The sequence below is a fragment of the Rutidosis leptorrhynchoides genome, chromosome 1 (assembly GCF_046630445.1).
Source record: "Rutidosis leptorrhynchoides isolate AG116_Rl617_1_P2 chromosome 1, CSIRO_AGI_Rlap_v1, whole genome shotgun sequence".
Taxonomy (NCBI): domain Eukaryota; kingdom Viridiplantae; phylum Streptophyta; class Magnoliopsida; order Asterales; family Asteraceae; genus Rutidosis; species Rutidosis leptorrhynchoides.
Window position 1 is genome coordinate 658,273,956 of NC_092333.1, and position 18,222 is coordinate 658,292,177.

General features: G+C 31.6%; 1 protein-coding gene across 1 annotated transcript; it reads right to left on the reverse strand.

Annotated features, from left to right (window-relative positions):
• Positions 1-2,227: 2,227 nt before the first annotated feature.
• LOC139850222 (stigma-specific STIG1-like protein 1) lies at positions 2,228-2,668 on the reverse strand. The gene has a single exon (XM_071839809.1). It carries the CDS (start codon positions 2,666-2,668, stop codon positions 2,228-2,230), a length of 441 nt encoding a protein of 146 aa, XP_071695910.1.
• Between the last annotated feature and the right edge of the window lie 15,554 nt (positions 2,669-18,222).

Below are 18,222 nucleotides of genomic sequence, written 5' to 3' on the forward strand. Positions count from 1 at the left end.
ACACTCAAGGTGAAGGGGATGCCGTTGAAGCAATGCTTCGTTGGTCTTGGCATGTCCATTTTGCAAGATATATATCTATGAAAGTCAATGCTTATTCACATGATCCTCGAGAGGCCCATTTTGCATCTCTCAAATGGATTCTCCGCTGCACTCGAGGGACTCTTGGTTGTGGCCTACAATTGTTTGCTTCCTCAACTGCTTCTCTTGTGGCTTATTCGGATGCTGATTGGACAAGATGCCCCTCCACACGCAGATCTACATCCGATTATTGTGTTTTTTCTTGGAAATAACTTGCTATATTGGTCATATAAGAAACAACACATACGTTTTAGATCTAGTGCGGAGGCATCGGGGTGTCTCGAATGCAGTTGCTGAAACTTGCTGGCTACGCACTCTTTCTTCACGAGCTTCATTGCCTCCTGTTCTCGGCTACTATGGTATACTGTTGATAATGTGAGTGTTGTTTACCTCTCATCGAACCCCGTCCAACATCAACGAACAAAACACATTGAGATTGATATTCACTTTGTCCGTGGTCTGGCTGATACGGAACATGTCCGAGTTCTTGATGTCCCATCTATGTATCAATATGCGGACAAAGGGTTTACCATCATGCCTTTTTGGGGAGTTTCGTTCCAGCTTGAACGTCCGTTCCACTCCCGCTCCAACTGCGGAGGGCTGTTAGTAGACTTTTGTATTGCCGTCATTAATTAGTGGTCCATTGGCATGTCCATTTTGCAAGTATATATATCTACGGTTCTAATGTTATTAATCAAGCAAAATACATTAACATTCAGAGGAAACCCAGACCAATCCGAAGGCATGGATGATAAACCCCCTGCCCCCTTGCCCCCTTGCCCCCACAATTGAATGTGTGAAAGTCGAACTTGGGTGGATTTCAAGGTAGGTTAGTGGATAACTTTGTGTGCAATGTTGTAGTCATCAGGAGTTGAACTTCTGACCTCTAATAAAAGTGCTAAGCCACTACCACTTGGGCTACAACACAAGGTTACGCTCCATATCATAACAATAGTTTATATTTACAATACGTTCGTCGGCGATTTTAGGCAAGAGATAGTCAAGTCAACCTCCGACTGAACAAAATTAAGGTTGTCGTACTCGTATCTAGGAAACGAACAATCGAAATCTATTTTAAAGGAGTTGTATTAAACACGAGCTTCAATCTATACGAATTACATTCTGCTTAATTAGTCTATTACTTCTACTATTTACCTTGAATCTGTTAACCACTTAACATTACAAATGATACATACGTTCTATTCAATGAGCATACTATCTTTTAAATTACATGCACGAGTTATTTATCTATACAACAATACCATATAATACAAAAAAATTGATATGATTACAGTCGACCAATCACTATAGATTTATTTGGAATTTTAGTATATTTTTTTTGTCGAACAATTTAACCATTCATTCATATAATTTTGCTTGAAAGTCAATTAGGGAACTTAAATTGAAAATTAAAGTGAAACACGAGTTCGATTCAATTTGACTGATGGTATATGTCTGTCTAGGTATGTAGGAGAAGATGTCGTGACCGTTATCCGGACAATATTACTCCACTTATACTTTTTTCTTAAAAACATACGGTGTATCATTTTTGAACAAAATTAGAAATGATAATCGTTTTAAGGCAATTGAAAAAATTATACTGTATTACTTTTTATTGAAATTTAATTAAGTAATTATTTTGCGATGATGTTGCTTCATATTTACATAAATATATAAATTAAGTAAATATTTTTGGGCTATTTGCCCATATATAACGGACTTGTACCACATCTTAAGCAAAGATGGAAAAAGGTGGTGGTGTAAACGCAAAACCAACAAACGCATTTGTTGTGTATTCTGTTTTTGTTCTTGTTTTTGGGTTTAGCGTATTTTTTTTATTTATTTCATATAGACATGATAACAAGATAGCTCATTTCTGGCAAATGCATATGAACTTGAGATAAAATAAATAGTCAATTTTGATTACTTGATGTAAAAGAGACGAGTATGAACAAATATAATATAATTGATTTAAACATGATTCCTTTAGTTTGATGCTCCAAATATTAAAGCATTTTAATCAAAATTAATGTATATACTATACATATACATATAGTATACGTGTATGTATGAATTGTTAGTAGCCAAGAATTAGTCTCATACTTCATCAGTGAGGAGAAAATTGTCGTATCAATCAAAATGAAATAGCTCAAGCATAATTGCAAAGACCGTAGATGCAATAACCACCGGGCATACACTTGTTACCACACGACCCACAATTTCTCTTGTCGTAAGCCAAATTCACACACTCCCCTCTGCAACACGAGCTCGTAAACTTGCACTTATTCTTACATGCTCCACAATTATGCTTATCTTCAGTCAAATCCATGCATTTGTTGTTGCAACATGTCGAGTTTTTACCTTCTAAGATGTAACAAATTTCATCGTCTTTCTTGCAATGGTCTGCGACTCTTGGGTTGTTGTTTTCGGCTAGAAAACGACTCACCCTTTTTGGAAAGGGTTTCACGAGTGGTGAATTGGTGAGCGACGTCTTCTCTTGATTGTCATCAATCGAGGAGATTGAAATCAGGGTGATGGTTAATGCTATTGTAACAACTGCCATGAAGACTACTTTGATAATATTTGACATTTTTGTGATAATTTGAAATATAGGAGATATTTGAGCTAGTTACTGTTTTCTTGTTAAAAGTATGGAGGATTGAGGATTTGATTTATGATATAAGAGTTTTGGAACTTATATATATACAGTGCATGTCATAAGAGGGTGATGGGTTGACCCGGGGAACTAGGTTAAATTTAAGTGTGGTGCTAGTCTTGATTACTATGCACTCTTTCAAAAAGATGGCTCAAGTGTGGTGCATGTGTGAGATTAGGATACACTCTAATATATTTGAAGTCAATTAACCTACGCGGTTGTAAAAATGTAAAGTACATTATCAAAGTAAACGGTTGACTTAAAAAGTCAACTTAATAATTTATGGATTTACAGAAAGCAAACAAATTTACCATTAAGGTTAACGTCATAAATTAAAAATTATTATCATTGTGAGTCTATCATATGTATACATGAGGAAGATCGTTTTAGAACCATAATCCAAAACTAATCGAGGACGATAATGACATAAAACTCAAGTCGATTCAATGGGGGAAATTCGAGGAGAACCTAAACGACGTGATCTTAAAAACATTATAAAGAGGTTCCATAGATTCATTAGACACTTGCGTTCAGGGGAGGTCGGAGGGAGCAACCCGATTGATTGCTCGGGGCATAGAGTTTTTAGGGGGCTAATAGTTTTTATATATTCAGACACAATGGAAGATTTGAGAAAGGGGAACAAGGGAAACACAACTGAAACAGCGAAGACGAAACACAATCGACCCAAAAACAACAATCATAGGCCTCAGATTATACGAAATCAAAGTTCACTAGCATTCTAGCAAGGCCCAAAGGGCATTTTTCTAAATAGCTTATATTATTCGTTGGGGGCATAATGGTCTTTTTTATATCTTTTATTATTCGTTAGGGGGCCTTTATTTTCAGCTCGTTTTAGGTACTTAAATTCTCGGGATCGGCCCCGCTTGCGTTATAAAGATTGTGATACGTTGTGTTTGAAATAGGCACGTGCCACTCACATGCCTGAGTTAATTGGGGAAAGCATGCTACTCACGTGGCATCAATTAGGTCATCTTCTTCGTTCATTTTGGCGTAACAGAATAAACGGTTGAATCGATAATTCGGTTATGGTCCGTAGTTGTTAGATACTGTTAGCTAGTAGTTAAATAGATTGTTGTTGTAACAGATTGATTCATTCTCTCAATTGTAATAAATTACTCTTCTCTGTAAATTCTATCAATCTCAATATACATCGATTGTACTCCATTGCTTTTTCTTCCATTAAAGCTTTTAGGTCTTTCGATAGTTAACTCCGGCCAATTAAGGTCCAGGTTAACGTATCAATTGGTATCAGAGCTTCGATCTTGAAGCTATTCGATTCAATTCAATCATGGTAAACACTCGTCAAGCTGCAAATTATGACGTCATACCGGATGCAGTTCAAGCTGCAATCACTCATTTTACTCGCACTATTCAAGATATGACTGCACAATTCAACACTCGGATTGATGCAGTTTCTGGTTCAATCAAGCACAAGGTGGACGATTGTCACACCCCCTAAATGGGATCGGGGTATTTGTGACTAATTATATCAAATCACAGTTGTACAAACGAGAACAACTATAAATGGGACGTTTTATTTATTAAATAAACAGCAGAAGCATTATTCAATGTTTTACATCATAAGAGTACAGTAAATGAGAATTGTCTAAACAAAATGATAAATATGAATGATGGATTCCATGCAAGCAGCAAAGCATACATCAATCATCTAGTAGCAAGTAGCAGCTAGCTCAATCATCACCTGAGACAAAACATGCTTAAAGTGTCAACCAAAAAGGTTGAGTGAAATTCATAGGTTTATAAATAATATCCAAAGTTTTAGACCACAAGATTTAGTTTAAAGTTGATCAATATAGATATATCAATCTAAAAGTGTTGCTGCAGTTTGTAATATCGCTACTAAACAATTTACCCTATGACACCTTGTACTGTCAGTGTCGTGGAATCATTATTATGTAACCAAATACCAACGGTCAAATGGTTAGAGACGTTACTCTCAATAGGCCTACTCACAATAATTAAGTTTGCATTTAAACATAGCAATTAATGATATTACGGTAGGGATTTAGCATGAATCAAAGCATGACAGCATAGTTAACAATTTAGTACTTGTGTCTAAGCGTAAAACAGTTATAAAGCAAGCATGTGTCTCACCCCAAAAGTTGTAAAACAGTTATGAAACAGTAAAAAGTGGGGCTATGAAGTTCACCTTAGTAGCACAAAAGAGTATTCCACGAAAGAATTGAACGGAAGGACGTGACCGAGATCTCAACCTAGAGATAGAACGTATGATCAGACATTGCCTAACAGACAATAGTATATAGTACTATATTGATAGTAATGGTTCACTAAAGAATTTCCATTTTCGGAAGGTTACTATTTATGGAAAGTTTCCACTTATAGTAATTTTTCAATTTTAGAAAGTTCGGGTTAATCTTTAGCAAGACGTTGTACAACTTTACTCAAACTTTGTTGCTATCAAATAAGTCAGGAATGACCAGATGTAACCGGGGGCCCAGGATTCTTGACCAGAATCTAAGTCATGGCATTCGAGATCCACAATCTTACCCATAAATGGCAACCTAGACATCATTCACTTACGACCGTGAGTAGCGATGAAGTTCACATGAATTGTACATTATCTTTGATTAACCTTCACTTTAGGTGTATACACACAACAAATTATTAATGTACTTAATAATTACATATGTGATAATATAATATAAGTATTACTTAATATTTAGTTATTATACCTTAGTATGTCTTATATATATTAAATATAATTACCTTTAAATAAATACCTAAATTACTTCAAAAATAATAGTGTTTTATTAATCGAACATTATCCAAAAATGTCTAAATAATTAATAAAAACTATAAAAATTATATACATAATTTTTATAGTCTTATTTAATCATATAGATTAGTAGAAAAATTTAAGAAAACGTTTTTATTATATTTTTATATTTATTTTTGTTTTTACCCTTAATTTATTCACAAAATAAGTTTAATTCTACATAATTACTAAATAAACCCAAACAATTATTTTTATAATTTTTATAAGTTTATATCAGTTTATTAACCTGTAGAAAAAATATTTAAAAAATATTTTTTATTATTTTATATTTATTCTTAATTTACCTTCGAATTACATAATAATAGAGTTTAATTATATAATAATTACCAATTCGACCCAAGTAATTATTTTTATAATTTTTTCAGATCTATATAAGTTTTATAAACTTAGAAAAAAATTATATATATTTTATTTTTGGTTAAAAGTATTTATTATGAATTTTACATTGTTTTTACGTTTAAACACTACATAATTCATATTTAATTATAAATAATATTTCATAAATTATCAAAATTATTTTTATACATCATAATACTTATAATACTAATTATAACATATAAACATAATTAATTTCAAATTTTACAAAGAATATACAATAAATATAAATATAATCAACAATATTAAAAAAAAAATAAAAATAGAAAGTACCTCAAATTTTCTTCAATGTTTTGAGAGAACAACTTAAGTTTTTGTTTTTGGCAAGAAAATATGAATGAGGAGCCATGTATTTATAGGTAAAAATGGTTGGTGAAAAGAAAAAAAATAATAAAATAAAGGTGCCAATTTTGACAAAATAATAAAAACATGTTAAAAATGTTTTTAATAAGATTTTGTTTTTGAAAATATTTAGTCAAAATTCATGGGCTCATTATTTAATTTATAAAAAAAATCTTATTTCTTTTTTTTTATAAGCTAAAAATATAAATATTGATTAAAATAACTTATCATTTAATTAATAATTATGTTACATATAGTTTATATATAATACACATTAATATTAATATTAACTAAAGTTATTTTATATAATTAGTATAAACTTTAGTTAACAAAATGTGTCGGCAAAAAAATAAATAAATATTTAATCAACGTCGAATTTAATCATATATTAAGTATGAATAACAACCCTAGGGGCAAATTAGTCAATTCAAGTATGGAAATATGAGGGTTGTTATAGTACCTACCCGTTAAAGAAATTTCATCCCGAAATTTGATAGAGATCGTCATGGTTGACAATAAGTATGTTTTCATGACGGATATGAGTTGGAAAATAGAGTTTTATCACTATAGAGTAATAAAACAATTCGATTACGTGAAGAGTATGAGTGAAGCCATCGTAAAAAGTGAAATGAGGAAAATAAATGTTCGTCTTAACTTTTGACATAATTAAAGTTGATTTCCGGAATTCAAGGGATTTAAAGAAAATCTTTATAATCTGTATAAGATTTGATTCTCCGGTAATTAAGGAAATTAAAATTGCCTTGATTGCTGTGTCTGGAATTTTGCTATAAATTAGCTTCTTCTGTCTCATTATCTTCACCACTTCTATACTTTCTTTCTCGATTCATACTTCCAAAGATTGTGAAAATGCTCCATCCAGTTTTTATCCTGGATATTTTTCTGACTATCGTTTCTGTCATTCTTCTTTTTCATTTACCCCTAGAGGAATCTATTTACTTCTACAATTACCTTGGGGTTATAGTGTTTTTAATTCTCCCGTGTCTTTATGTTGCTATACGCATTGATATACACGGTTTGTAATTTCCGTGTTGTTATCGGGCTTTATATTTTCCCTTATATGTCGGAGCTCTATGCTCTTGTTTTTCCTTCCCGACTTCAAGTCATGCGAATAATGGTCCAGAATTCGTAGGTATGGAGTTTCGAATGATCATAATATACAAAGCAGAAGGAAAGGTAATAGCATGATTTGATTTGTCAAATTACCAGAATTACTAAGAATAGAACTATCAAGAATATACATTCTTGATATGTTCAGAGGTTAAGTAGAATGTAAAAGTCGTGTAACATGGCAAATGATGATTATAAAGTCTATGAAGCATCATCTTCCATTAAAAATTTAGCATGACTTACTGTAATATAATCACGTTGGTCTGACGTCATTATATTATACTAACTCATGCTTCAATTCCCAACACTACTTCAAATCATTCAAAATTTAAACTTGTATGTTACAGAAATATAGAAACTAAAACAGTTTCCTTTATTATGTAACACAAATAGTGCGAAGTGATAAATAATTTCGGACAAGAATAGTTATGAAGGTATCTTTAGAAATATGAAGGATATTTATAACGAAAGATACGATGATATGTTAGAATTTTCTAAGATCAAATGATAACGAGGAAAATTCTTCTGTAAGGATTTAGAATGCGTAAGGAGATCTTTTGTGGTTTTCATCAGAAATCGAAATATCTAGATTCTTTAATTACAGGTTCAGTCCTTGTGATTTGTTCACGGTCTCCTTCATGGTTTGCTCAATCCATTTTTCAGCACCAAATTTTCTATCGAGCGTTCCCAATACCCCATTCTCTATCATCAAACTCCTGGACATTTAGGCCATCTACAATTTTGTTATTTCCTCTGCATTTAATGCAGCCATATTTGAATCGTCGGTTATAAATCCGAGATGGTTTCAAGAAATTTCATTTTTAGATGATTGAACGCTGATTGTGATCGTCAAGATTCAAAGGATGTTTTCAAAAATTTTGAATTTGAAGTGTTTAAGCGTAAGATGCATCCATTAATGGATCTAACGGTTGACGAAGAAATGTTGTGATTTTCAAAAGTAAGGAATGGTTAGTTCGTGATAATTCATCATAGAATACGAATGAATATAATTCATGAATGTAGTGATCTTTAAGAAGATAACACTTGCTAAAGCTTTACTTAAATTCCGATATGTCAAAATCAGAATATGTAATTGAATTTGTATGAAAATGGTTGTTCTTTAGTGAACGGATATATATGTGGATGTAAGTAGTATAGTTAATGACTGTTGAATCAGAATTAAAGAATGTACGGTGTAACATATTAATGTGAGATATAAATATTTCTCGGGTATTACCTACCCGTTAAAATATTTTCACCGTCAACAGTTTCTACAACAAAATATTTAATTACAATCTTTATGAAAATATACGTACATATATATTTTCTTTCAGATGTAATCATGGATTTAATGAGTTAATATAATATTAAACTCATTTGATTTACGGTTGAAATGAGAATTAATAATCTCCAAAACCTTAGAGATTTCATAATTGTCGCGAAATATTTCGCTAATGAAGTTATGAATCAATACTTCATCGTTCATTGTTATTGATATATCTCGCTATATGATGTTGGTGCTCGTGGATTTCTTGTGAAATTCACAAGGCACGAATAATGTTTTCTCGAAAGTTTTGAGTACATCGAAAATGGAAGTGTAAAATCAAACATGTATTTGAATAATACACTTGATTTATTATGAAAATGGAGTTTATTGTGCTGAAGCAGTGATTAACGATTGTTAAGTCATTAACGAAGGATGTACATCATAGCATATTAGTGATATGAATTAACCGAGTAGTATTTACTAGTTAAGATTCACACGTAATAGCTTAGTACGAAAAGATTTATTATTGTTTCAAACCATATATATATAAAGTATACATATATAATTCTTTAGGAAGAATGAGTCAATACATCTTAACTCATTATTACTAATATTCCTTGGTATCTATGGGGCGTATGATGTTAATGTTTGAGGTACTGAGTGTGATGTTGAGGCGTGGAATGCAGATGTTGTTGTTGGTGAAGCTGATGTTATTGGTGGTGATGCTGATGGTACTGGTGGTGCTGGTTATGCTGCTGGTGCTGCTGCTGGTGCTCGTAGGTTTTGCACCATATTTTTCAAAGCCACTACTCGAGCGCGAAGCTCGTTGACTTCTTCTATTATTCCGGGATGATTGGCGGTTCGGACAAGGGGATGAATAAGATATGAAATTCTAGATATTATATATTCGTGACGGGATATCCTGGAAATGAGGGTGAAAATAGTGTTCCAAACGGGTTCGCCGGTAAGTGCTTCAGGTTCTTCGCCAATAGGGCAATGTGGTGGGTGAAAAGGATCACCTTCTTCAATTCTCCATTAATTAAGTAGACTACGAACCCAACCCCAATTCATCCAGAAAAGGTGATGACTAATTGGTTGGTTCATTCCGGTTATGCTGCCATTAGAGATTGAGGAGTTCGAGGAATCAAGTGAGAAATCCATATTATCTGATCGGAATAAGGGTTTTTGTTATAAGATGAGTGTTGAATATTGAATGATATATTTGTCTTCTTGATATACGTATATATAGCAAAAAGATTTCCATAATTTACGGAGAAAATTTAGGAAAAGTGTTAGACAGTCTATTAAGATAGATATGATAAGATATAATAAGATATGATGTGTCTATACTCCAATAATAGCAGTATGACGTGTCGAGATCATAAAATGATAAGTATGTAATCTGATAATCTTTCGATTAAAGACTTTCAATTCGTAATGGCCTATTCAGGTCTAGGGACTTGAGCTATAGGATCCTTTAAATCGGTAATCCAAACCCTTCCATTCTAGAGTTTTGTAGACGCCGTCCGTCAAGAAAATTCAATGATAAAAAATAACGAGAAATCAAAGATTTAAAAGTAATGAATATGAGTAGTGATGACATTATAATGTCTTTGAGATTCTCGATAACTCAATGACATTTTTCGGTTCGCAAACCGATGCATAAAGGCATAAAGCATATAGGTACGTGATATCACAAGGAGGTTATATACGTTTGAGTATGAATAGTAACACATATAGGAGTTTCAAAAATCATGGATAACATTTCATGTAATACATATGTAATACACAAAACTATGATAGATGACATAGGAATGTCGAGAACGGTGTCGCATTTAAATGTGGTGGCGGAATTGAATAGTACTTAGAAAAGTGAGCAGAGTTCTTAGGTTGGCTCGAAATTCTAAGATAAGTAAAGTTTCTAAAGTATAGTGTAGCATTTAACAGTTAAAGGCAACAATTAAAGGTACTATAGTCAAGGAAAGTTGTAGTCCTACATTACTAAGGTACCTAATTGTATAAGGCACACATAAAATGCAATCCTGGTTCTCTACAACAATTCTGCTCTGATACCAATCTGTCACACCCCCTAAATGAGAGCGGGGTATTTGTGACTAATTATATCAAATCACAGTTGTACAAACGAGAACGACTCTAAATGAGACGTTTTATTTATTAAATAAACAGTGAAAGCATTATTCAATGTTTTACATCATAAGAGTACAGTAAATGAGAATTGTCTAAACAAAATGATAAATATGAATGATGGATTCCATGCAAGCAGCAAAGCATACATCAATCATCTAGTAGTAAGTAGCAGCTAGCTCAATCATCACCTGAGACAAAACATGCTTAAAGTGTCAACCAAAAAGGTTGAGTGAAATTCATAGGTTTATAAATAATATCCAAAGTTTTAGACCACAAGATTTAGTTTAAAGTTGATCAATATAGATATATCAATCTAAAAGTGTTGATGCAGTTTGTAATATCGCTACTAAACAATTTACCCTATGACACCTTGTACTGTCAGTGTCGTGGAATCATTATTATGTAACCAAAGACCAACGGTCGAATGGTTAGGGACTTTACTCTCAATAGGCCTACTCACAATAATTAAGTTTGCATTTAAACATAGCAATTAACGATATTACGGTAGGGATTTAGCATGAATCAAAGCATGACAGCATAGTTAACAATTTAGTACTTGTGTCTAAGCGTAAAACAATTATAAAGCAAGCATGTGTCTCACCCCAAAAGTTGTAAAACAGTTATGAAATAGTAAAAAGTGGGGCTATGAAGTTCACCTTAGTAGCACAAAAGAGTATTCCACGAAAGAATTGAATGGAAGGACGTGACCGAGATCTCAAGCTAGAGATAGAACGTATGATCAGACATTGCCTAATAGACAATAGTATATAGTACTATATTGATAGTAATGGTTTACTAAAGAATTTCCATTTTCGAAAGATTACTATTTATGGAAAGTTTCCACTTATAGTAATTTTCCAATTTTAGAAAGTTCGGGTTAATCTTTAGCAAGACGTTGTACAACTTTACTCAAATTTTGTTGCTATCAAATAAGTCAGAAATGACCAGATGTAACCGGGGGCCCAGGATTCTTGACCAGAATCTAAGTCATGGCATTCGAGATCCACAAGCTTACCCATAAATGGCAACCTAGACATCATTCACTTACAACCGTGAGTAGCGATGAAGTTCACATGAATTGTACATTATCTTTGATTAACCTTCACTTTAGGTGTATACACACAACGAATTATTAATGTACTTAATAATTACATATGTGATAATATAATCTAAGTATTATTTAATATTTAGTTATTATACCTTAGTATGTCTTATATATATTAAATATAATTACCTTTAAATAAATACCTAAATTACTTCAAAAATAATAGTGTTTTATTAATTGAACATTATCCAAAAATGTCTAAATAATTAATAAAAACTATAAAAATTATATACATAATTTTTATAGTCTTAGTTAATCATATAGATTAGTAGAAAAATTTAAGAAAACGTTTTTAATATATTTTTGTATTTATTTTTGTTTTTACCCTTAATTTATTCACAAAACAAGTTTAATTCTACATAATTACTAAATAAACCCAAAAAATTATTTTTATAATTTTTATAAGTTAATATCAGTCTATTAACCTGTAGAAAAAATATTTAAAAAATATTTTTTATTATTTTATATTTATTCTTAATTTACTTTCGAATTACATAATAATAGAGTTTAATTATATAATAATTACCAATTTGACCCAAGTAATTATTTTTATAATTTTTTCCGATCTATATAAGTTTTATAAACTCATAAAAAAATTATATATATTTTATTTTTGGTTAAAAGTATTTATTATGAATTTTACATTGTTTTTACGTTTAAACACTACATAATTCGTATTTAATTATAAATAATATTTCATAAATTATCAAAATTATTTTTATACATCATAATACTTATAATACTAATTATAACATATAAATATAATTAATTTCAAATTTTACAAAGAATATACAATAAATATAAATATGATCAATAATATTAAAAAAAAATAGAAAGTACCTCAAATTTTCTTCAATGTTTTGAGAGAACAACTTAAGTTTTTGTTTTTGGCAAGAAAATATGAATGCGGAGCCATGTATTTATAGGTAAAAATGGTTGGTGAAAAGAAAAATAAAATAAAATAAAGGTGCCAATTTTGACAAAATAATAAAAACATGTTTAAAAATATTTTTAATAAGATTTTGTTTTTGAAAATATTTAGTCAAAATTCATGGGCTCATTATTTAATTTATAAAAAAAAATCTTATTTCTTTTTTTATAAGCTAAAAATATAAATATTGATTAAAATAACTTATCATTTAATTAATAATTATGTTACATATAGTTTATATATAATACACATTAATATTAATATTAACTAAAGTTATTTTATATAATTAGTATAAACTTTAGTTAACAAAATGTGTCGGCAAAAAAATAAATAAATATTTAATCAACGTCGAATTTAATCATATATTAAGTATGAATAACAACCCTAGGGGCAAATTAGTTAATTCAAGTATGGAAATATGAGGGTTGTTATAATGATCTTATTCTTCAACAACAATATTTGACAACTGAAGTCAATAAGATCAAAATTGGTGAAGGAATACATAATAGAGGCCCAATGCAACAGTTAACCTGGTTAACCAAACTTGAATTTCCCAAGTTTGAGGGTGAAGATGTTAAAGATTGGTTGTACAAATGCAGTCTATATTTTTCAGTTGATCAAGTGGATGATGAAGACAAGATTAAGATAGCTTTTATACATTTGAGCAAAAAGGCACTCGTATGGCATCAACAATACATCAAGAAGCATGGTCCAGACATATCATAGAATGAATATGAGGAAGCAGTTTTAAAAATATTAAGTACTAGTCTTGAAGATCCACTGGCTGAAATTAAGGATAAGAGACTAACAGATCTACTTCAAACTTACAATGATGAGTTTGAGGTGTTGTTGAACAAGTTGGATATCAATGAGAAACAATCCATCAGTTGGTATTTGGCAGGCTTACAAAAGGAATTAGAGATGCGAGTGAGAATGTTTAAGCCAAAAACACTAGAAGATGCCATGAGTCTTGCAAGAATGCAAAATGAAGCAATCAATGTCACCAAAAGAAGAAACACTGCAATTCTACCCAATTCAAGAAACCATACTACTGGGTTCAATTCAAGAACTCCTTTTACCACCAACAATTACTCAAGAAATGTTACTTCACAAACCAATACACCTCTAACCATCACTAACACTCCATACAACAATCCAAGAAATCATAGTCAAACACAGGGCAGAAGACAATTGACACAAAAGGAGATGGAAGAAAAAAGGGCCAAGAATCAATGCTTTTACTGTGATCAAAGATATGTGCCTGGTCATAAGTGTAATGGGCAATTGTTTGCCTTGGAAGTGTTGGCTGATGAAGGGAACCGTGATCATGTAGTTGAAGTGGTTGAGCAGTCTGTTCAAGATGACACTTTGGAAGAAGAAATACTGGAAGCAAATGAAAATGCACCTCACATATCACTGAATGCACTTACAGGCACAAGTGATTACCAAACCATGAGGGTTACTAGTCAAGTCAATAAGAAAACAATCCAGATTTTGATAGACTCTGGCAGCACCCACAATTTTTTGGACATCAATGTGGCAAAAAAGTTAGGGTGTACTATTAAGAAAGCAGATCCAATTCCAGTCATGGTGCCTGGTGGGGATAGTATGTTGAGTGCGAAAGTTTGTGAGGCACTCAATTAGCAAATCAGTGGTGAAAATTTTGTAAGTTACATGTTACTCTTACCTATTGGTGGTTGTGATATGGTGCTTGGAATTCAATGGTTGAAGCTATTAGGAGATATAGTGTGGAATTTTGACTATCTCAAAATGACCTTCAACTACAAAGGTCATAGAGTGGAATTAAGGGGGAATAAATCAAATGATAAGTGGATTAATGGTAAGAAAGTAAGTAAAATAGAAGAAAAAGCAATGGAGTATAATCGATGTATATTGAGATTGATAGAATTTACAGAGAAGAGTAATTTGTTACAATTGAGAGAATGAATCAAATTGTTACAACAACAATCTATTTAACTACTAGCTAACAGTATTTAACAACTACGAACCATAACCAAATTGTCGATTCAACCGTTTATTCTGTTACTCCAAAATGAACGAAGAAGATGACCTAATTGATGTCACATGAGTAGCACGCTCTCTAGAGTTTGATGAATGATGTATTCAGGTCATTACCAAGAAAATTTACTCTAGTTTTCTTTGATGATATTTTGGTTTATAGTGCTACCATGGAAGAACACATTATACATTTGAGGCTGGTATTGGAGGTTATGAGATCACAATCATTATTTGCTAAGCAATCTAAATGTGTCTTTGCTACTTCAAGGGTAGAATATTTGGGTCATGTAATATCAGCAAAAGGTGTTTCTACAGACCCATCAAAGGTAACAGCTATGGTAGAGTGGCCTATGCCAAAGAACCTCAAACAATTAAGAGGATTCTTGGGCTTGACTGGATATTATAGACGTTTCTTACAGGATTATGCATTGATAAGCAGCCCACTGACACAATTGTTAAAATGAAGTTGCTACTCAAGCTTTTCAACAACTCAAACAAAAGATGCAGGAAGCACCTGTATTGGCATTACCAAATTTCAACAAGACTTTTGTGATTGAAACAGATGCCTCAGGTGGGGGTATTGGAGCTGTACTCCAACAGGAGGGACATCCAATAGCTTTTATGAGCAAAGCTTTATCTCCTAGGCATCAAGCTCTTTCTACATATGACATGGATTTTTTGGCTATTGTTAAAGCATTAAAAAAGTGGCATGGGTATCTGCTGGATCAACATTTCATCATTAAGACTGATCATATTAGTCTTAGACACCTTTTAGATCAAAAACAAGTCAACCAAACACCCACAATGTAATAAACTAAAATAGAATGCAAAGTTTTAATGTTTAATAAAAATCTGCCAAAATGCATGCAGACTCTCTACCACAACGGAAGCCAATTAATCAAGTACCTGTAAAAACATGCGAGTAAACTGTCAACAAAAATATTGAGTGAATTATAGGTTTTTAAAATAACGAATAAACTTTAGACCACAAGATTTCAAATGTTAGAAAACATAAAATATTATTCCATTTGTCCATGAGTCACTTGGTAACCACTTAACCATTTTCATACCCTTACCAAACACAATATACACTGAACATGTGTATCTTCAAATAATAACGAAGTATTAATACATTCCGATTATAAATTGCTAGCGTGACTAGCTCAAAATGGGGCTGTCAAGCCCGATAGATCTATCCATAGGATTTGCGTTCACCAGTAGTGTATTGACCCGAACTTTTCCATGATTATTCCATGATTATATATTAATGAAATTGATATTTACATGATTAAATGTTTCCAACATGTTAAGCAATCAAACTTGTTAAGACTTGATTATTTGAAATGAGCTTTATATAGACAATTGACCACCCAAGTTGACCGGCGATTCACGAACGTTAAAACTTGTAAAAACTATATATATATATATATATATATATATATATATATATATATATATATATATATATATATATATATATATATATATATATGGATATGTATATAGCTAACATGATATTATGAAAAGTAAGTATCTCACTAGGTATATTAACAATGAGTTATATACATAAAATGAGGCTATTGAATTATGAAACTCGAAACGATATATATAACGAATATCATTATAGCAACGCCTTACTAAATACATATGTATCATATTAAGATATATTCATTATTGGTGATTTGTGTCACCAATATGATTTAAATGTAATGGGATTAATTTGTTAACCAAAATAACCTTGATAAATATCGAACAAGTTTGGGAAAGTGTGGAGTGCACACTTGTTTGAACTTATCGTAATTATGACGGGGGTTCGGGGGCAGCGCCCCCGATAGCGGGGTCGGAGGGGTGGCAACCCCTGGCGGGGTCCAAGGGGCAGAGCCCCTGGCTGGGTTAATATCGCTTTATTAAAAATGTGTTAAAATTTGAATTAAAGCTTTCAACAACATTAAATGAGATCGTTAACTTAAAGCTTTCAAAAACAACACTTACATGTAACGACTAACGATGACTTACCGACTCAGTTAAAATGAATATACATGTAATGTATTAAGATGTATTAGTACACTTTTGAAAGACTTCAAGACACATATCAAAGTACTTCTACTTAACAAAAATGCTTACAATTACGTTTTCATTCATTTTCATCATCAATTCTACTCGTAGTCATTCAGTATTCGTACCCGTATTATACACAACTTCTAAACGTACTTACTGTGGGTATATACCAATAGGAACTAGCATGAGATTCCACTCTTGATTATGTCATGCATGACTAATCAAATTTAACTTCTACCATGAACTAGTCAACTAACTAGACTCCTTTTAACCCCACTCACCACTCACCATTCACCACTCACCACTCAATCCATTTCACTTCCAATTCTCTTTCTAATTCTCTCTAAACACACACACACACACACACATACACTCTTAGGAATGAAATTTCCAGTAAACTAATCATTATCTTCATCAAAAATTACTTCAAGAATCAAGCTATAATCATCATAGGAAGAACACTTCAAGAACACTTCGAAAATCCTTTCAAGTTTGCTAGTTTACTTTCAATCTTGCAAATCCATTCCAAGTAATCATCTAAGATCAAGAAACCTTTGTTATTTATAGTAGGTTATCTTTTTTATTCAAGGTATTATTCATATTCAAACTTTGATTCGATTTCTATAACTATAAACTATCTTAATTCGAGTGATAATCTTACTTGAACTTGTTTTCGTGTCATGATTCTACTTCAAGAACTTTCAAGCCATCCAAGATCCTTTGAAGCTAGATCATTTCTTACCACTCCCAGTAGGTTTACCTACTAAACTTGAGGTAGTAATGATGTTCATAACATCATTCAATTCATATATATAAAACTATCTTATTCGAAGATTATAACTTGAAATCACTAGAACATAGTTTAGTTAATTCTAAACTTGTTCGCAAACAAAGTTAATCCCTCTAACTTAACTTTTAAAATCAACTAAACACATGTTCTATATCTATATGATATGCTAACTTAATAATTTAAAACCTGGAAACACGAAGAACACTGTAAAACCGGACATACACCGTCATAGTAAAACTGTGGGCTGTTTTGGGTTAGATAATTAAATACTATGATAAACTTTGATTTAAAAGTTGTTCTTCTGGAAAAATGATTTTTATTATGAATATGAAACTATATCCAAAAATCATGGTTAAACTCTGTAGTGACCCAAACTTTTTCATGTTTATATATATTAATTGAGATTGATATTTACATGACTAAATGTTTTCAACGTAACTTGTTAAGACTTGATTAAATGAAATAAGTTTCATATAGACAATTGAT

What these genes read in the sequence shown, in the direction of transcription:
- LOC139850222 (XM_071839809.1), bottom strand. Translation starts at nt 2,668, where the DNA reads ATGTCAAATATTATCAAAGTAGTCTTCATGGCAGTTGTTACAATAGCA.